The 22,272-nt window shown below is 35.1% G+C and overlaps 2 protein-coding genes across 2 annotated transcripts; one reads left to right on the top strand and one right to left on the bottom strand.

Moving 5' to 3' along the window:
* Positions 1-8: 8 nt before the first annotated feature.
* On the top strand, positions 9-2,516 carry LOC130498027 (probable inorganic phosphate transporter 1-9). The gene is made up of 2 exons (XM_056991363.1): positions 9-31; positions 1,473-2,516. The coding sequence occupies exons 1-2, from the start codon at positions 9-11 to the stop codon at positions 2,365-2,367; spliced, it is 918 nt and encodes a 305-aa protein (XP_056847343.1). The 3' UTR covers positions 2,368-2,516.
* A 13,419-nt stretch (positions 2,517-15,935) lies between these two features.
* LOC108834885 (RING-H2 finger protein ATL8) lies at positions 15,936-16,707 on the bottom strand (the record flags this gene model as incomplete). Its single annotated transcript, XM_018608201.2, has 1 exon — positions 15,936-16,707. A coding segment is annotated over one exon (600 nt), but the record flags the coding sequence as incomplete, so codon positions are not given.
* Between the last annotated feature and the right edge of the window lie 5,565 nt (positions 16,708-22,272).

Below are 22,272 nucleotides of genomic sequence, written 5' to 3'. Positions count from 1 at the left end.
TCGAAACAATGTTGGAGAAACTGAATCTTATGTGAGTGAAGAATTCATGAAATTTAACCTAAATTCGATATGATTTTGTTCCGATTATAGACATATAATAATATAAATGTATAGTATGTTGTAAAGAGTGGGAACGTCGTGTTTTTGTTCCTATGAAGTAAGTTGACTTGTGAGCGAATATACCGAACACAGTGGTATATATACCTTTTTTAGGTTACATCCTGATAACGTATTCGGATAGTATTCTCATTTTGATGTCTAATATATGGTTTTAGTATGCCTTGTATTAATTAATTATTCTTCCCAGGTTTAAGCTCCAGCTAATAAACATAGTTTTATTATATTATAACTAGATTCAATCTCTCCAAATAATATGTAATCTCTTCCTATCAAGTTCTCCCAGTTGGATTATATGTGCCTTATAAATAAAAGTCGAATATATATGTATATCTTATGACTAATTTTTAGTTTAGCTGGTGAAACAATCTCTAGTATTAAACCTAGCTAATCTGTTTCGACTGTAAAGTTTCAGTAAATATTTGTTGACTATAAAGGAAAACGTGGTTAATAATCAACTGAAATTCGAACAATTTTATCTAATTAGTTTTGTTAATTAATTAGTTCGAAATGTCACGCATACTATAAGTTGGGACATAATGTACGATATATAAAGGCATGTCATTCATTCATTCTCCGCATTGGTTATTTAGTGAGCTTTGATATATATATATATATTTTTTCCGTTTTTTGAATCACCAAAAGGTTCTGACCGAATTTCTAGTCCCCAGATCCGTAAGCACATCATGTAGTTTCGTCATAGTGATTACTCGAACTTAAGAACTTCTTATACAATGGTTAGATTCATTTCCAGTTGAGACAATGATCTCTTCTAACTTTGGTATAGCTCTCTTTTGTTGTAATTCAGTTGAAATAAGAACATACTAATTTACATATTCCCTCTGTTCCACTTTCAGTGGAGTTTTAAGATTTTTATTTTGGTCCATAATATAAGATGTTCTCACTATTTTAGGTAAAATTAAATGTCATTCAAATTTTGTGACCAATTACAAAATCATGTACTATTTTGTTATTGGTTAAACTTGTTTTATTTAATGTATTTTTTATATAACCAAGATAAAGTGCATAAAATTTTGTATTTTCTTAATAATTGTGTAAAAACCTTAAACATCACTTAAAATGGTACAGAGGGAGTATGTTTATGTAGTATATGTGCTTTATAACTTTTACAAAATCTTGAATATATTTATAACCTTATCCACTAACTAAGGACAATAATTTTTAGTTTAGATGATTTTACCAATGAACTTCGAGCAATAAATCTTTACTTTTGTATTTTCCCCTTTTTTTTGTTTGTGCAACGCTTTTGTATTTTCCCCTTTTCTGTGTTTTCAACTAAAGATCAAATCAGTAGTTCAATTGTTCAAATACCAAACATTTAAAAATGCATGCAGATACACAGCTCTTGTTGAAAACAACGCAAGACAAGCAGCAAAAGACATGCAAAGAGTCATGTCCCCAACCACGATGTCTCAAATAGCCGACGATACATCATCGGAGACACTAGAACTACCACCATCTTCTTCTTCCTCCTACAAACTCTTCTCCCGCCGTTTCTTCAGCCTTCACGGCCGTGACCTCTTCGCAGCCTCAGCCAACTGGTTCCTAGTGGACGTGGTCTTTTACACAAGCAACCTCCTCCTCTCTCAAATCTTCAGTTTCTCCAACAAACCTATCAACTCCACAAACGTCTATGACTCTGCCTTTGAGGTGGCTAAACTCGCAGCCATCATAGCCGCTTGCTCCACCATCCCCGGCTACTGGTTTACCGTCTATTTCATCGATAGAGTCGGTCGTGTCAAGATTCAGATAATGGGTTTTTTCTGTATGGCCGTTGTTTACCTAGTCGCTGGGATACCGTACAGTTGGTATTGGTCTAAGCATGAGAAGACTAATAAAGGCTTTATGATTCTTTACGGATTGATCTTTTTCTTTAGCAACTTTGGACCGAACACGACGACATTTATCATCCCGGCGGAGCTTTTCCCGACAAGGTTTAGGTCTACGTGTCACGGGATATCCGGAGCTGCCGGGAAGTTTGGAGCCATTGTTGGGACGGTTGGTTTCTTGTGGGCCACTAAACACGAAGAAAAGGACAAAGGAGAGGTTTTTCCAGAGGTAAGACGCGTGAGGATAGCGTTTTTAATCCTTGGTGCAGTTTGTATCGCTGGAGTTTTGGTGACGTACTTCTTCACTCGTGAAACTATGGGAAGATCGTTAGAAGAGAACGAAGAGGACGACACTGATTCCACATGTGCTTCTGGTAATGAGTTGTTCCCAATAGAATAGTGATTTTGATATCACAACACAATCAAGCGTCTTTTGATTGTCTTCTCTAATTTAACTCTAAATTTTCCTTGATTTTGATGTTTGATATGTTAAGTCTTTTTTTGTTCTCGTGTTTACCTGACTTCTTTTTTCTTTGTTTCTACTATTTAAATCCGTGCATTTAAAACGGTATATGAATGTCAAAGCTTGATCAGCTTGACACTAAACATGAATGAATGTCACTCACTTTTGGTTGGGACAGAAGCCACCTGGTTGCTTCCACATAAACCTTATGGGTTACTACATTGTTCCTCTTCATCCTAATGAAACCTTTTCTTCTCATTTTGGCCCCCTAGAGTTCTTCACTATGACGTAATCCATGCCCTTTTTGGATAAACTATATTTAGTTTTCTTAGGATGAACCATATTTTTATTTTATATTGCAGTTTATTTTGTTACTTGTGCTTAATATTTTGGTTTGTGATTCTGAAAATGACATTTCAGATGAGTTGCTACATTCGGCCGGTTAGGCGGTCTACTATAGATAAAAATGCTTTAGCCAAATGAAAAAAACTTGCTGTGACTTTCAAAAATCAGGATTTTATCACCAATGTAACCGCTGTTTTGGCTTGCCAGGCACAACCCTAACCATGATTAGGGCACCTCCATTGGTGAATCCCAGAACTGGGGTTCTTAAATTTTTTTTTTTTTTTTTTTTAATTTTTTATCCGATTTTTCAAAAAAAAAAAAAAGTAACCAATCGCGGGTCACCACGTGTGCGTGGGACCCGCGTAACAGTGTAAGAGGCAACTCTTAAATAGAGGGTTTTAGAGGTGAGAGAGTGAAGAGTTTTAAAAATATTGGGTCCCACCGGGCCCCCCACCCTTATAAACCCCTTAAGGATCTTGGGATGGAGGTGGTCTTATGGTCTTATAATGGTTTAGCCGGTTTGCAGTGTCAATGGTTCAGTTTTGAACTTTTCTTCAGGAACATGCAACAAGAGATTGTTATTATAATGGTTTAGCCAGTTTGCAGTGTCACTGGTTCAGTTTTTAACTTTTCTTTATAAATATTTAACAAGAGAGTAAAATTTCGCGGTTGACAAAAAAAAAAGAGAGTAAAATTTCGCTTTGTTAAGTTTACTCTAGTTTCGACTTTTGAAGCCCAATAAATACCAACGAGGCCTAGCAATCGTAGTAACTAAAATAGTATATATTGATCCTTCCTAGCTCTATATATATATTTTTTTTTCATAAGCATGCGCTGATGCACATGTATATTCCATAACAAAACATATCAAATCGTGCATTAGAAATCTAGTCTTATTCAAGTATAAAATTTATAATGCGCGAACGAGATATTGCTTTATGTCTATCAAACCAGAATGTAATGAACATTACGTTAATGCGTCCAAAAATGTACAATTTATTCATTCAAATAGATTCAACCAATGATGATTTTTTTTTATAACACAACTAGCTAGAAAAATCAAGCATTCAAGGTAATATATATAAATAAATGAAATTGCTAAAAAAAAGGGGAATTTTCAAAAATACCACTTTAAAGGTACCATTATTCATCTTTACCACCACTAAGTACACATTTTCAAAAATACCCTATTTATTAAAATGTTAAAGACTCTTATATCTTTGTTTTTATATGCTTTTCAAAATTTTAATCCAAAATTCTAAATCCTAAACCCCCAATTCTAAACCTTAAATCTTCAACTCTAAACCCTAAACCCTAAACTATATACCCTAAATTCAATATCCTAAACCCTAAACCCTGAAACCTCAACTATAAACCCTAAATCCTCAACTCTAAACCCTAAACTTTATACCCTAAACCCTAAAACATCAAATCTAAACCCTAAAACATAAAATCTAAACTCTAAATCCTAAACGTTCAAATCTAAACCCTTCATTAAAAGTAGTGGTAAAAGTGATTAGTGTAAACATAAAAAGTGGTACTATGAAAATGGTATTTTTGGCAATTTCTCAAAAAAATACGTAAAAACACGAATGTGGGAATATCCGGCCAGATTTTTTTTTTTTTAAATATATATTAAAATTTAACCAGCCCGAACCGGGAATCCGGTATCGATTACAAATTTGAATCCGACAAAATAACCGCTTAATCCACCCCTAACTAGATTCCCTTATACAAACCTAATCCGGCGCAGTTCACTAGTCAGTTATGAACGCCACAGAATCGTTCACCGTTCTCTACCGTAGTTGGCGTAACCCGGGAAAGTGGAATTAACGGGAGTTACCCACGTTGCCGGTGCCTTCCCGAGCCTAGGAGACTGTCGCCATCCTAGTTGCCTTCCTGCCGGAGTAGCTGGATCCTGATGACTTCATCATCTTCATAAACGACCCGGTCTATGAAGCCCAAAACACCGGACAATCGGAGAGGAATGTATACCTGTCAATAGCCAAGACCACCAACGAACACACATCCTCGAGAAAGTGGGATGCAATGACAGCAAATCCTGAACACAAGATCTTCAAACCCTGCAAAAAGAAGAAGAGCAATCTACCAAGACGTCCAAGGGGAAATCCCAGTATCGGGATGACTGACTCTTCAACTGGAGCTCCAAGTCACAAGCAACAACAACCGACTCTAGCCATGTTACCCGCAACAACCAGTCCAGATCAGAGAACCTGATCATGTTCTCCTTGGCTTTGTTCTTCACTTCGATGGAGAGTCGATAGCAGAGAAACAAAGAAGAGCTGAAAACACCAAACCTCTCGCGACGAGGCAGGAACAAGAATCCGGGACCATAAGACGCAATAGCAAACAGAGAGAAACTTCCGGATGTGAAGTCTAATCTGCCATAGACGACAAAACCAGCTAAACAACCTTAGGCCACACACGAGGACCCGCAGAGGAGCAGCAGCCACACAACCACATGTTCCTAAGCGCACGCGCCGACGATTGAATAATACTGTCGTCTCCCTTGAACGAAGCTGAAACCATGTACCGAGACAAGACGCCGAGTCTCGAGCCAATGGAAAGCTGTACGCTCCACTCCACAACAAAGGAACCGCTTCGCAACATCAGAGACAATGAAGATCAGAGGAGAGAGCCATAGCAAGTCTCACGCGCCACCATCGCCGAGGTCCCGAACAGATCTACAAGGTAAAACGCAGATTCGTCGGAGATCTCTCCCAAAAAAGCCGACTCCTTACTCTGCACAACCCTACCCGTCTCGTCGAGTCTCCAGAAGGGGTCTTGACCACCGGATCTGTACCTCCCCGGGAAGATCTAGGGTTCCGACGACGCATCACCCACCACAAACTCAGACAAGAAGACGGAGCACGGAGAGGTGAGGACGAGGAGCAAAAGAAAAAGAAGAAGAGGGGAGAGACGGCGCCTCCGACGCTGGAGCTAACGTACGCCGGACCGACCGCCGGTGCCTCCAAACGTCGGAGCAGAGACGGAGAAGATAAACTTTGAGAGAGTTTTGAACAGTAGAGAGAGAGAGTACAAGAGGGAGAAAAAACTCCTATGTGTACGTAGTGTGGTCCTCAACTTCTCATTTTCCCTGAGTCATTAGAGGGAGAAAAAACTTCTCATTTTCTCATATCCGGCCAGATTTGGAATGTTCCTCATCATTTTTCTATGAGAATTTATAGTTCCTACTTCCCAAAAAAAAAAGCAGCTCTTCACTTTATACTTAATACTCTCTATTTTTGATTCAGCAGAAATAAATAATCACTAAAATTTAATATGATAAAGCATAATAGCTAGAGTCTTATATAATAAAGTTGGCTTTTTTTTCTCCTTGGGGGTTTTAATGCCATGTGGCACACTCTTTTTAATAATTTTTTTTCTTAATTTATATCTAATAGGTTTTAATGTTAGTTATGAAAGACATTTAATTTTTAAAATTTTCCTCATAAAAACCCAAGCATTTATAACAGTTTTTTGAACCCGAACCAGAGCCACCGTTGAATCGGTAATCTTATATAATAAAGTTGGCTTGTTTTTCTCTTGGGGGTTTTAATGCCATGTGGCACACTCTTTTTAATAATTTTTTTTCTTAATTTATATCTAATAGGTTTTAATGTTAGTTATGAAAGACATTGAATTTTTAAAATTTTCCTCATAAAAACCCAAGCATTTATTACAGTTTTTTGAACCCGAACCAGAGCCACTGTTGAATCGGTAAACTCTCCGACCCAATAGAAGTCAGATTTGAGTTTTGTGAAAAAGCCAAAATATAAAATCCCAATTAAAACCTCTAAAAATTCACTGAAACCCAAAACCCGATACCGGTTACACCACTGGTTTAACCAATAGATAATTTTTATTTTTTAGTTTTAGTTATATTTTAAATTATGTTCTATATTCTAAATTTTCAATTATCTTATATAATAAAGTTGAGTTTTTTTTCTCCCTAGGAAGAAACCCAGTGTCATTTGGCACACTCTTTTTAATAATTAAAATCTTTTCTTAAATTATATTTAACAGGTTTTAATGTTAATTATGAAAGATATTGGGTTTTTAAACTTTTCATCAATTATAATAAAGTTGGCTTATTTTTTTTCTTGGGGGTTTTAATGCCATGTGGCACACTCCTTTTAATAATTATTTTTTTTCTTAATTTATAAGTATTTAATAGGTTTTAATGTTAGTTATGAAAGACATTGGGTTTTAAAGATTTTCCTCATAAAAACCCAAGCATTTATAACAGTGTTTTGAACCCGAACCAGAGCCACTGTTGAATGGGTAAACTCTCTGACCCAATAGAAATCAGATTTAAGTTTTGTGAAAAAGCCAAAATATAAAATCCCAATTAAAATCTCTAAAAATTCACTGAAACCCAAAACCCGATACCGGTTGCACCACTGGTTAAACCAATGGATAATTTTTATTTTTTTAGTTTTAATTATATTTTAAATTCTGTTCTATATTCTAAATTTCCAATTATCTTATATAATAAAGTTGAGTTTTTTTTCTCCCTAGGAATAAACCCAGTGTCATTTGGCACACTCTTTTTAATAATTAAAATCTTTTCTTAAATTATATCTAACAGGTTTTAATGTTAATTATGAAAGATATTAGGTTTTTAAACTTTTCCTCGCCCAAGCGTTTATAACAGTGTTTTGAACCCGAACCGGAACCACTGTTGAACCGGTAAACTCCGCGACCCAATATAAATCTTGTTTGAGTTTTGTGAAAAAAAATCCAAAATTTAAAACCCCAATTTAAAACCTAAAAAAACTCACTAAAACCCGAAATCCAATACCGGTTACACCACTGGTTGAATCAATAGATAATTTTTATTTTTATTTTTTTAGTTTTTAGTTATGTTTTAAATTATGTTTTATATTATAAATTTCTAATTATAAATTTAGATTTTTTCAGTTTTATTACCGTCTTCCTATTCTTCTACACTACAATTTACGTTTACAAGGAAGGTGAGTAAGCGTGATTTTGCTCGACCCGCACATCCATAAAACAAACTCAAGGAAGATCAAGCTTATTATTCTTCTACATTACAATTTACGTTTGCAAGAAAAGTGAATAAGTTGTTTTTTATTTAACTTAGTTTATAACAAGTTATTACATTTTTAATTTACAGATCAAAAAGAATAAGATCATATGATCATGTGGATTACAAAACATGTTTTGAATTGTTGAAGAACAAGAACTTGGTGAGCTGTTGGTAAGTTTTAAAATTTAGAGAAAATCAAAATTAGTTGATGTGATTTGGTGTTAATTTATTTTTATTATTGACAATTTACTGATATGATTTTTTAGTTTTGGTTTATTTTGCATTGGAAGTTTAATTTATTATTCACATTCGACATAAATATTTGTGAATTGTATGTCTTGATTTTTTTAGATGTCATAACTCTTATGTTACAAATTTTTTAAATAGTCTAAACTATTTTTTAATATTTTGTATGTCAAATGAAGATAAAAATATAGAAACCAAGGTTAAGTATTTTCTAAATTTTTAAGCATAAAATAGATAAATATCCAAACTATTCTTTTATGTTTAGAAAACATTTCAAAATATTAACTATTATATAAAATTTTCATAGCTAATATATTATTATATAAGAAAATTAATTATTTATTAACATGCGGTTCATCAACGGTTGGTCCAATAATTCACTGATCCGGTCAATTCAGTGACCCGATCAATCGTCAGATTCAGTGTATGGGTAGGGTTTCAAAATCATGGTTTATAGGTTTTCTTTATATTTGATGTTGACTATGGAGAATAGAGCATCTATGATTCTCTATAGTCAACAATATGTATCACTTTCGTAAATTTGACCCACATGATCCGTATGACCAAAAATCTTAAACCCGCATCCGCTCCTCCAAAACCCGTGGATAAACCGTCTTACTCGCGGGTAATAATAATTATATTAAAAACTAATTATTTTAATTATATATTATTATTTTAATTATATATTAATTATTTTCATTATATATTAATTATTAAAAACAATATTAAAATAATACATTATAACTAAAATTATAAAAATATTTTATATGTTTATATATTTTTACGAAAAAAGAAAAAAAACTTTTTTTTTTGAATTTGTGGATCGGCAGGTACCCACGGCTCATATTCGGCTGACCCGCACCCGCCCCACTTAAACTAATCTTAACCCACACGCGCACTCGCAGTTCAAAAATTTTAAACCGATCGACCCGCACCCGCTCCGCGGCGGATCAAACGGGGCGGAGCCCCCGGGATCTGAATTAAATTCCCAGCTCTTTTAACCACTATCAAAAAGATTAGAAAATATCATTTTTAATTTTTTATACATATTTTCATTTCATATTTTTAGAATATTTTATTTACTAAAATCATATAATAAATTATAAATTCATGTAAAAAATACAACATATGAACCCGGCGCGTAGCGCCGGAATACCACTAGTTTAATAATACGATTAAGAGACAAGCAAAAATGCTATCATCTATCCATAGAGATAAAGCCAAAGAATAAGGTAACGCAGGTCATGCACATGCATGCACGTACAATAATACAACAACAACAACAATAATCGAACTTGGATATGTTTTAACAATATGATTTTTAGTTTTCAAGTAGCATATATATGTAGAGTATGAATGGGAGATTGCCAGTTAGAAAAGGTAAGTATTTATTATGAAAATGAATTTATTTGTCCAAGAAATCTGAAAATCTATAAGATTGAATTGTACTCCATGTATAGATAAATCAAAAATTTGGGATAACTGGTTATAGCTTGCTTTCAGCTCGAAAATGTGAACATAATGCTATATTCAATGTCATTATGCAACTTGAGTTTTTTTTTCTTTGATTAGCATGAGGTATTCCGGACCAATTGAAATATCATCTTTCTGATATGCAAATAAGCCAAAAAAAAACAAATGTTTATATTTGTGTGGATGTTTAAGAGTAATATGACTTAATTTCACCAAACAAATGGACCAGAACTAAAACATGTTTTTGTGCTAAATGATAAATATTATTACGAAAATAAACGTTTGGGTTTACAAGATGTTGGAAACAAAGTGTAAGACTTCTATGCTTGATTACACGGCAAAAAAATTTTTAAAAAACATGTAATCAAATAACAATCGAACTTGGAGCCGGAACTAAAACATGTTGGTGTCCGGAATCCATCTCTTCTTTACCATTCGACCCACGAGGTTCTGATAATTTAGATTACCATGTTACAAAACTTTCTATGGATATTATTATACGATTAAATAAGATTAGCAGTTTAGCACTTAGCACATGGACGCACTGCACTTTCCATAGTGGAGAAACTCGTGATGAATTATGATAGCTCGCGATGGTGGACCATCATTATTCGTACGTGTTTTATTTGATGGCTACACAGAGAAAGATGAATAATCATATTATAGTTGTTTATCGTGACTGTAATTATCTACATCTTGACTAATCATTATCAAAATAGTACTTTCTAATTGTCTTAACTCACACTTTAGTTGTACTCTGAATATTTTGGCGATCTTTTGGTAGGTCAATGTTCGACGACAAAATAAGTCCATCTTCATGGATCATGGTCATTTTCGAAGTCCTAATAATTTAAAGTTGCGTTTGATAATTTAGTGGGATACAAGCTCGTGTTCCCAATACTATAAAGTACTGTTTTTTAACAAAAAAAACATGAATAAATTAAATATTTAGAACTCTACTTTTACCAGTTTGCTGCTTTATTAATGGAAAAGGGAAAAGAGAAAACTCTGACAACACACATCACACCATCCGTTCCATGCACATTGGTCCATCTGTCTACCTGTCCATGGAATATTCTATTAGTTAATCGAAATCGTAACAACAAATAACCAACAATTTTCAATTAGATTGGTTTAAGCTTTTTGATGTTTCTATACATGATGTTGGATAAGCTTCATGCTTAGACAACAAGTTATCCTAAAGTAAGTTGGATAACTAATATTATTAGGTTTAGGATTAAGCTAAGATATCCTAGATCAAGTTGTAATAGGATAAAGATAGGTTTTCTATTACCTATATAAAGGATCTAATGTAAGATGATCATAATGTAAGAAAGAAAGAATAATAAAACAGAGCAAACGTTTTATTAAGAACAGAGCAAAACACAAACACTTTGATTACTTTATTTGGTATCAGAGCACTAGGTTATTCATATTCAAGAAGTAGGTATCCATGGCTGATACTAAAGACTTGACAGAGGTGAAAACCCCGACTCCACCGGGAAGAAGAGAAGATGCTCCAAGTGCAATAGTTTGTCCAATGCTTACGACGACAAACTACAACGTCTGGGCAAAGAAGATGAAAGCTTTATTCAAGTTTTATAGGGTATGGGAAGCAATTGATCCAGGAACAGAGGATGAAGGAAAGAATAGTATGTCGACTATACTCCTGTATCAATCAGTGCCTGATAATCTGGTAATGCAGATTGGAGATGATGATACTCCTAAAGAGATTTGGGAATCAATCAAAACAAGAAACCTTGGAGCAGAACGAGTTAGAACAGCCCGACTGTGTACACTAATGAATGAATTTGATAGACTGAGAATGAATGATTCAGACTCTATTAATTCATTCACTAGTAAAGTATCTGAAATTACCTCGAAAGCGGCCTCGTTAGGACAGTGTATTGAAGAATCTAAGAAAGTAAAGAAACTTCTTGATAGTTTACCTTTGAAGTACATTCATATGACGGCTTCACTGGAGCAGATGTTAGACTTGAACTCGATCGAATATGAGGAGATTATTGGAAGACTCAAAGCGTTTGAGGAACGAGTAAAGCAAAAGGAAGCTCAAGCATCTCAAGATCATCAAGGAAGTCTCTTATACTCGAAGACTTATGATCAAACAGGAACTGATAATTCGAGAGGGAGAGGTAGAGGACAGAATACAGGACGCGGCAGAGGAAACAGAGGGAGAGGTCGTGGAAGAAACAACTCTGGAGAATGGAACAAGGAGAAGAAAGACTATTCACAGATTGTATGTTTTAACTGTAAGAAAAAGGGTCACTTTGCCTCTGTCTGCCCCGAGAAGAAACAAGAAGAACAAGAGCTTAATGTAGCAGAAACTGAGAAAGCCGATATAGCCTTGCTTATGCATGAAGTTGTCTTGCTTAATGAAGAAAAGATTGTATTGAAGTCACTCAATAGTAGCAAGAACGAAGAAGGAGTCTGGTACCTAGACAACGGTGCCAGTAATCATATGACTGGTGAGAGATCGTTTTTCTCAGAACTCAACGAGAAGATAAAAGGGAAGGTGAGATTTGGAGATGGTTCCTATATCAATATTGATGGCAAAGGGTCCATACTGTTCGAAGCAAAGAATGGTGAGCAGAAGCTTCTCACTGATATCTACTATCTTCCGGAGCTAAAGAGTAACATAATAAGCTTAGGACAAGCAACTGAACAGGGTTGTGATGTAAGATTAAAGGATGATTATCTCACATTGAGAGATCACAATGGAAGGCTACTTGCAAGAGTTCAAAGAGGTCCAAATCGACTATATAAGTTAAGTCTAAAAATTGGTAAACCTACCTGTTTGCACGCAAAGATTGAGGAGATACCGTGGAGATGGCATGCAAGACTTGGACATATTAGTTTCCAGACTATGAAAGCTATGTCTACTAAGGAGATGGTTGTCGGTTTGCCAGAGATTAAAGGAGACAATCAAATATGTGATTCTTGTCTAGTTGGTAAACAAACCAGACTGTCTTTTCCTCAAGCCACAGCCTACAGATCATCACAGATTCTTGGCCTTATTCATGCTGATTTATGTGGTCCAATTTCACCGGCTACACTCGGAAGCAATAGGTATATCTTTGTAATAATAGACGACTGCACAAGGTATATGTGGTCTATATTATTAAAAGATAAAGGAGATGCATTTGAGAAATTCAAGTCATTCAAGTTGTTTGTCGAGAAAGATGTCAACAAGAAGATAAGAACTCTACGAACTGATAGGGGAGGTGAATTCACTTCAAACGAATTTCAAGAGTTTTGTAACAACAACGGTATAAGGCGTCATCTGACTGCTCCTTACACGCCGCAACAGAACGGCGTTGTCGAGAGAAGAAACCGTACCTTGATGGAGATGACGAGAAGCATGTTGAAGGCTAAGAATGTTCCTAACTATATGTGGGGTGAAGCGGTCAGACACGCAACGTATCTGATCAACAGAGTTCCTACACGAGCACTGAAGGATCAGACACCGTATGAAAGACTAAGAGGAAGAAAGCCGAGCGTGGGTCATATTAAGGTCTTTGGTTGCGTAGCACACGCAAAGGTTGACTCTGTTCACTTAAGAAAGCTTGATGACAGGTCACATTCTCTAGTCCATCTTGGCATTGAACCAGGAACTAAAGCATACAGGCTTTATAACCCTAGTACAAGAAAGATAACTGTAAGCAGAGATGTGATTTTTAGAGAAGACTTGGCTTGGAATTGGAAGGGAGAAAAACAAGTTGCTAGTCAAGTGGAAAACAGAGACTCGGGAATGTTTAACTTGTCTTGGGGTGTTACTAATGATGAAGGATGTGGTCCGTTCACTGTTAGTAACCAACAAGGAAGCAATGTACAAGTTGAAGAAGAAACAAAGGAAACAGAGCAGGTCAGAACAGAGACTGAAACAGAGCCTGTTACAACTCCTGAGTTACGACGATCAACTCGAGAAACGAGACCTCCTACTCACTTAAAAGACTACGTTATGATTGCAGACACTGAATGTGAGATGTTACTTCTCATTCTCAATGATGAGCCGATCAACTACAAAGAAGCAAGTAAAGACAAACGATGGAGAAACGCTTGTTCCGACGAGATTGACTCTATCAATAAGAACGAGACATGGATCTTGATCGAGAAACCACCAGGAGTAAAAGTTATTGGGCTAAGGTGGGTCTTCAAGATTAAAAGAAATGCAGACGGTACTATTAACAAGTTCAAATCTAGACTCGTTGCAAAAGGCTATGTACAAGAACTTGGTGTTGATTTTGAAGAAGCATTCGCTCATGTAGCTCGACTTGAGACCATTAGGCTCTTAACTGGACTAGCAGCAGCGAATCAATGGGAAATTCATCATATGGACGTAAAGACAGCGTTTCTACACGGTGAACTAAACGAAGATGTTTATGTATCTCAACCGGAAGGATTTGAAAAGAAGGGAGAGGAGCATAAGGTTTTCAAATTATCAAAGGCATTATACGGTTTGAGACAAGCTCCTAGAGCTTGGAACACTAAGCTAGATCAGATCTTGAAGAGTCTGAAGTTTGTGAAGTGTACTAAGGAAAGCTCCGTGTACCGTAAGATGAGCGGAGAGTCACTTTTGGTCGTAGCTATATATGTAGACGATCTCTTTATAACAGGAGACTCGTCTGCATCCATCAAGGAGTTCAAAGCATCAATGTCAAGCAAGTTTGAGATGTCTGATCTTGGAAAGCTAAGCTACTATCTCGGCATCGAAGTAAGACAAGTGCCTAACGGAATAGAGATCAAACAGGAAGCATATGCAAAGCGTATAGTGGAGGAAGCAGGTCTGGATACGTGCAACTCTGCACTAATACCTATGGAGTTTGGTCTCAAATTGTCCAAAGCAACAGAAGAACCAGAGATTGATGCGACTATATACAGGAGAAGGATTGGCTGTCTCAGGTATCTCCTCCACACAAGACCTGACCTTGCCTTCTCAGTCGGAGTACTCAGCAGGTACATGCATTCTCCGCGTAAGTCACACGGGGAAGCTCTTAAGCAAGTCTTAAGATATTTGCGAGGAACTCTTGGCTTTGGCTTGGTATATAAGAAGGGAGGAACCAAGAAACTCGTCGGCTATAGCGACAGTAGTCATAACACTGACATGGACGATGGTAAGAGTACTACTGGTCACCTATTCTGCTTTGGAGATACACCTATCAGTTGGTGTTCACAAAAACAAGAGATCGTCGCTCTTTCATCTTGCGAATCCGAGTTTGTTGCAGCTACAGAAGCTGCAAAACAAGCCATTTGGCTTCAAGATTTGTTGAGCGAGATCACAGGAAGAGAGTGTGAGAAGACATTGATCAGAATCGATAATAAATCAGCTATTGCATTAACAAAGAATCCAGTCTTTCATCGAAGAAGTAAGCACATCCACAAGAGGTTCCATTTCATACGGGAATGCATTGAGAATGATCAACTTGATGTAGAACACGTCCCTGGCAAGGAGCAACTGGCAGATGTACTCACGAAGGCTTTGGCGAAGATACAGTTCAAAGAGATGCGGGAGAAGATCAGTGTACAAGATTTAACCCATAAAGACATGAAGCTTAAGAGGGTGAATGTTGGATAAGCTTCATGCTTAGACAACAAGTTATCCTAAAGTAAGTTGGATAACTAATATTATTAGGTTTAGGATTAAGCTAAGATATCCTAGATCAAGTTGTAATAGGATAAAGATAGGTTTTCTATTACCTATATAAAGGATCTAATGTAAGATGATCATAATGTAAGAAAGAAAGAATAATAAAACAGAGCAAACGTTTTATTAAGAACAGAGCAAAACACAAACACTTTGATTACTTTACATGAAACTAGACGTTAACTATATTTGCATACATACGACAAGACGAAATGCCTATGTATTTGTTTAATTCTTACATGAATTATATACAGAACTGACATTTTCTATCGGATGAAGCAAATCATTTTTATGATGAGAAATGTTGATTTATAGACTATGATCATTAAAGAAGTGCGTGGGGTTAAGATAAATATTATTAGTATTTAGTAACTAGATACTTATGTATTTTTGCTAAAGTAGGGTTTGATTCGTTCGGCAGGACATGGAACAATCTAAAACATATAAAATGTGTACCATTAACAAATACATCGTTACCGCTGCATATTCACACACCATAAGCTAATGGATACAGACAACAACAAAATGGAATCAAGCATCTGGTAGTTTTGTTTGGTACTAAATCTTTAATATGTTGTGTGGTCCAAGGTCTCAGTTTCAAGTTCGATTTGAAACTGTTTCATGGTCTATAGGCAGTTCACAAATCGTGTCCATATATCCATAAATAATGTATTAGATTTTTTTTTCTCATTCATTTGCAATTTACAAAGAAATAAAATGTTTGTGATATTAACTTTCCATTACATAATATATTTACAACAAATAAATATATACATTAATGCATATGATAGATTAACATTATCCATTAAAATGATGACAATGAACATTCTTAATATATTATATATAGTGTGAAATATGGGGAAAGGTCTCAAAAGAATCAAGGTAAGAAATTATCAGGAGCATCTTCAAGTTGCTTGATACCGGCATCGGGTTCGGATCCTGAGCTTGAGCTACCGGGCAACCCGCCGCATTTGTGACACCTAGCACTAGCAACAACCAAGATTTGACGGCAAGAAGGACACGAAGAATGGGACCCAAGCCACGTGTCAATACACGATACGTGGAAACCATGACCACACTGCGGCAACACTCTGATCTCATCGCCGGGGGCGAATTCCGTCAGACAGATAGCACACTCGGCGAGTTTCTCCGCCGGTGGCGAATCCGGCGAGTAGGTGACCTTCGGCAGAGAACGGAGGACTTTCTTTTTCAATCCTTTATTGGCCGCAGCTACCGGCGGTTGATGAGTCTGGCCCGAGTTCGAGGTGGCTATACGCCAGAGCCAGGTGCATCGAGAGACGGCGAGTAAGCCGAGGACGCAAATGAGTGCACAGAGAAGAGCAGCTATGATGACTATGAGATCGGAGCTTAATGTCGGAGAAACCTCCAGCGGAGATGGAGAGGTGGCTTCTTGAAGAAGACGTGCCATTACAGAGACCAACAAGAGAAGAGAGTTCGGTTTAAAAGTTGAGAGTAGTTAAAAAGTGTGAGCATTTTTGTAAGGGAGCCAAGGAGTATTTATAGTGAGAGAGACCACCAGTGATTTATAAATATGGCTTCGGTTATAAGGTTATTTTGTAACTTTTGTATATCGACAGTCTCAAGCTTTTACGTAAATAAGATGAGTTTTTTATTTAAAAAAATCCTTTAACCTATTTCCTAATTCCTATATAAAATAAACACAGTATTTGTTTTAGAATTTTACTTGTACATATATTCAGAAATCTCATAAAATTTATTTGGTTATGCAATTCTTTCTTTTTTTTTGAGAAAAGGGCTATTGGTTATGTAATTCTTGGCTAAACCGCTCCAAATTTATGGGATGTTTACTGTTAAGCTAGATGGGCTTCACACTTAAAACCAATTGGCGATAAGAGGAGTGACCCATCTACCTTATATATTACTTAGGATCCCTTCCAACTACCGATGTGGGACAACTATGTGTCTAATACGCCCCCTCGAAATGATGGCTCTTTGAGCGTCAATCTCGGAATGCTCGGACAAAGATCGATGGGCCAACTTTGGGCCAGATCGATGTGGATCGGGTTGGACTGTATGGATCGGGCTCTGATACCATGTTAAGCTAGATGGGCTTCACACTTAAAACCAATTGGCGATAAGAGGAGTGACCCATCTACCTTATATATTACTTAGGATCCCTTCCAACTACCGATGTGGGACAACTATGTGTCTAATATTTACAGTTTACCTAACATCTTTAGAGCTAAATGTTAAACATTCTTTATTAGAAATATATGCATATTAATTGGAAGATTCGTTGATGATATATTGGAAAAGTTTAATACCGTTTGAGTCTATTGGATTATACATTAAATAAACAAAACAAATGACCGTGTGGAATGATTTATAGACTTGGTGGATTGAAAAACATTTAAATTTGGTGTATAATGAGATAGTAAGTGGACAGTGGTGCGTGAGGGAACACACATGATGGAAATGGCAGAAGTGTGTGTGTGCGATGCGATTCCTTGCTTGGACTATTTGAACACCAAATCTAGATTTGATATATCACCTATCCTAACCTTCTTTCTTTTGATCATGTTCTAAACAGACTATTAATCCTCAGTTTGCCATCCATATAAATTAATACACATACTTATCTGTGGTGACTTATCTAATTTGTTAGCTTATTGGAATATGGACTTGCGATTTGGAAAAAGGGTTTCAAAACAAATTATTGTAGCAAAATTAGTCAATAGAGAAAAAGAGAGAAAGAGAGAAAGAGAGAGAAAGAGAGTTTTGCTCCGGCCGGCGGAGAGGCTCCTTTAGCCACCGCCGGTCCGGTTCTTCCAGTCAAGTGCAGTTCAACCGTGGCTCTAGTCAACAAGGAAAAAAGAGATAGTTGTTATCGTGGTAGTAGTTCTTCCGGGAGGGAGAGGCTTGGGAAGCTCCGCCGCCGCCGGTTATTGTTCCCGGGGAATAGAGGCTCTCTTAGATCCATCTCGCTGTTTATGTGGTCTTTGATGCTGAAGACGTTTGGTGTTTCTTTTGGCTCGGGGGGAGTCGGTTTCTGTCGGTGCGGACTCTCCGTGTGTCGGAGATGGTGGTTCTAGGGTTTTCATGAGATGGAGGAGTGGTTGGATGAGCTTTCGATGAGTTCGAGGTTGCTATCCGACGGATCGTAGATGGTTTTTAAGTGGAGTAGCTTCGGGGCTTCAAAGATGTGGGATTAGATCTCGATCTCCTTAGATCGATCGACGCTATCCCCGAGGAGAAGAAGCTATGGTGGTGAAGTGGTGAATGGCGTAGGTAGACGCACTTGGTGTGACTGGCGAGACGCGGGATCTGCAACGGTGTCGTCTTCCTTGACGGATGCTTTCCCGGCGGCGGCGTCTCAGACTAGTCTTGGAACAGGGGTCGGCGTAGAGATCGACTGTCGGTGGTGTTTTTGAAATGGGCCGTGGGCCTTATTTCCTTTTGTTTATTGCCAAAGTTGGTTTTAGGCTTTGGGTTTGTTGAAGTATGTTCGGGCTTCGGCCCTGTATTTGTATTTGCCTTTGGGCTTTACTATAATCTCAATTTGTGACAAAAAAAAACAAATTATTGTAGTGGAGTATTGGTATGATGATTATATTATAAGATCAAATACAAGTTTAGTTAAAATGAAAAAATGAATGTAACTGCTACAGGTCATATATGTGGGAAGTTGGACAAATTTAAGAAAAATCAGTGTCTTAGCCAAGAAAGATGCATCAGTAAACAAATGACTACATTTGCACATATGTCTAGTCCTGAAATTCTATGGGTAAAGATTAAAGAAAATCATATATATCTATACTATTATTTAAAAAGTAAATTTGCTTAGTTGTCATGTATTCCATGATTTTAGGTAATTTTGCTTATTTGTCATTATCTCCGTAGTTTTAGGTAAATTTATTTATTTATTAATAATTATAATTAATAGCTTGTTTATTTTTAGTAATTTTAATTAAACATGTGATTTAAGATAATCACAATATTATAACATTTTATTTATAATTATTTTTTGTACCTGCTGGTTGATTCTTATTTTGATGTTTTTAGTAAAATTTTAAGTAATTTTTCTTATTTATCATATTTTCTATAGTTTTAGGTAATTTTGCTTATTTGTCATATGTTTAATAAATATAATTAATAATTTTACTTATTTTTATTTTTTAATTAAACATGTGATTTAAGACAATCACAATATTATAGCATCTTATTCAGGATATATCATCTTATTTATGATTATTTAACTTTTGGATATATGTTGGTTGATTCTTATTTTGGTGTTTTTTTTATTAAAGGCTCATCTTTTGATATATGTTTCAGATTGATACTAAATAGTAATTGATATAAAAGATGTATATTTGGTGCATCCAAATTTGATATTGTTGATTTATTATTTCATTATAAAATATAATAGTCAACTCTATTTTATCATAATAATAATATATAAGTGTTAACACAAGGAAAACTATCTACGATGCAGAATCTATTTTATTATTTAAACCAACTCTATTACCAACTCTATGTAAGTATATATATTATTTTAGTTTTGCTGATTTAATAAAAACACACCATTTTCCAAACATCCCGAGTTACCTAGTTTTTTTTTTCTCAATAAACTACGAAGATGAGTTTTAATGTTTTGTGTGTTCTCTATGCTGGTCATCAGGACTAGCAACCAATCAAAGCTGATATGGCGTTTGGAATTGGGATAAATACTAAGGGTCCGACTGGTGACCAAGGAACAATGAGGAATAATGTATTCTCTAATATTTCCTAAAAAAATTACTATTCATAAAGAATATTTTTTTCTTCTCATTCTCTATCATTCCTTTTTTTGTAGAGAAATAAAGAAGAAAATTATTCTTTGACAAATTTAAGATGGAATAAAAAAGAATTGTTGTTCCTGCAATTTTATTTCTCTACGTTCTTTTCCTATTTGTTTCTCTTGATTCTAGAATGGTCACCGGTCGGATCTTAGTTCTCTAAGGAAGACTTTTTAATTATATTTCTTTTTGGACTTTCACCTTTTTAATGTTTAGATAAGATCAATCTTAAATCTTAATCATCTAATATTAACGTTTTCCTTTATAAGAGATAAACAATAATTGTGTGTTTTTTTGTGTGCAACAATTGTGTGTATAATCCCATGTATATAGACAGCTTATTAAATCTGTGAAGAATAAAAAGAAGACATAATTATTTAAAATTGACCTTGGAAATGCACATCACACAAACTACCTAAAACCAATAAATCCTAGGAAAGAAACAAATTTATCTCTTTACCCGTTTCATACTTTACAGTAGGCTTGGACACATATCAGATATCCAAATTTTTGAAAGTATTTTTGATTTGCCGAATGTTACGGATATCTGATTTCCTGATTTGCTTTGCTTCGGAAAAATATGGATATTCGAAAAAACAGATATCAGGTAAAAACATTGATATTTGTGGATATCTTATTTGTTTTGATTATTACAAATAATCTTAAAAATTCGATATAAAATTGTTTTGTAAAATATATTTTACATGATATAAAAGATAAAAATTAAAATAAGTGGTAAATCTATATATTTTGTAAATTTCTAAACTTTATTAACAATTATAATAACACAAAACTTAAGAAAAAATATAATTGTCATAAATGTTTTTTTTATGTGATACTTTTATATAAGTGAAAATGTGAATATAATCTGTCAAATCATATGTTAGAATAATAATTATACAATTTTGTACCTTTAAAATTCTAAATATAATCAAAATATACATGTATTTATATATTGACGGATCGGATCGGATATTCGCTTCCCAAAATTTTAATATTTGTGATTTACTTTGATATTAACGGATATTGAATTTTAGTATTTGCTTTGCTTCGAAAGCTTTTCAAAAGCTTACGGATATCCAGAATTTTCGAATCGAATAACAACGAATAACAAATAGAATCAAATTTAACAGATAAAATGTCTAGTCCTATTTTACAGGTTCTATCTATTACCTTATTTACTAAAGAAAGAAAAATATTATACCTGATCTTTTGACCAGAGAAACCAGGTAATGATGTATCACCAACCTTAATCTCTTTATACTTGCATTCAATACAAAAGAAGGATAATGAATGAATAAATCGATCAGGTCTTTGTCAAAGAACAAAACTCTATTCTGTACTATTCAATTATTTTTCATATAAATAATTTTAAATCCATGTTTTTTTTTATTTCAACTGTCTATAAGGTACCGTAACAAGTAAGTACGTAGAACTGGAGGCTATACGCAACTCTGAAAAACTTTTTTAAGAAAATAAATTCACATGCATCTTCGTAAGTTCAACTGGAAAAGAATGCTGATAAAAAACTGGAAAGAATTATCAAGCATCTCTCACTACACTAATACTAATTGATCACTTCAGTATATCTTTTCTCTCCAAATACTCTTACTCTTAGCCATGAGATTCATGCCACGTACACACAAGACGAACAACCATTAGTAAAAATCTGTAGCATAGCCACAATGTAACTTTGGTAAAACCGTAGCGGAAACAAAATAAACTTTGATTTACAATCCAACCACGATTTTGAATTAGCCATAATAAGAAGAAGAAAAAACCGTAGCTACATTGACCAGAGTATTAGAAAACTAGTCACGAACTCGCCACATATATCAAAAACTAACAGTGGCTACAAACTCAGTCACAAATTGCTAACACTAAGAAGTGTCTGTCTCTCTAACCACGATTTTGCTATAGTTATTGTGACTACAGCTTTGTAATTTTGTACTGTCGTAGGTGTAACAGTGTTGCGTCACGATTAACCATGATTTTTTAATTTAACCACAAAACTATAACTACATATTTTTTAAACTGAAAATTGTGACTATCTTTCACATAGCCATGATTTTTGGATACACGATAAGCACGTTTCTTACCCATGAATTCATATTTTTGATTACTAAAACATATTTAGATAAAGATTAACTATAACATAAGCTAGTCCTGTTTTATAAAAAAGTGTCATTTTGATATTATTTTTGTTTTAAAAAAAAAAATATATA

Source organism: Raphanus sativus, chromosome 7, assembly GCF_000801105.2.
Source record: "Raphanus sativus cultivar WK10039 chromosome 7, ASM80110v3, whole genome shotgun sequence".
NCBI classification, from domain to species: Eukaryota; Viridiplantae; Streptophyta; class Magnoliopsida; order Brassicales; family Brassicaceae; genus Raphanus; species Raphanus sativus.
Note: the sequence above shows the minus strand (reverse complement) of the source record. Positions and strands in the feature narration are given on the sequence as shown.

What these genes read in the sequence shown, in the direction of transcription:
- LOC130498027 (XM_056991363.1), top strand. Translation starts at nt 9, where the DNA reads ATGTTGGAGAAACTGAATCTTAT. An exon ending in TTGGAGAAACTGAATCTTAT is followed by an intron (nt 32 to 1,472) that starts GTGAGTGAAGAA and finishes AAATGCATGCAG; the next exon opens with ATACACAGCTCTTGTTGAAA.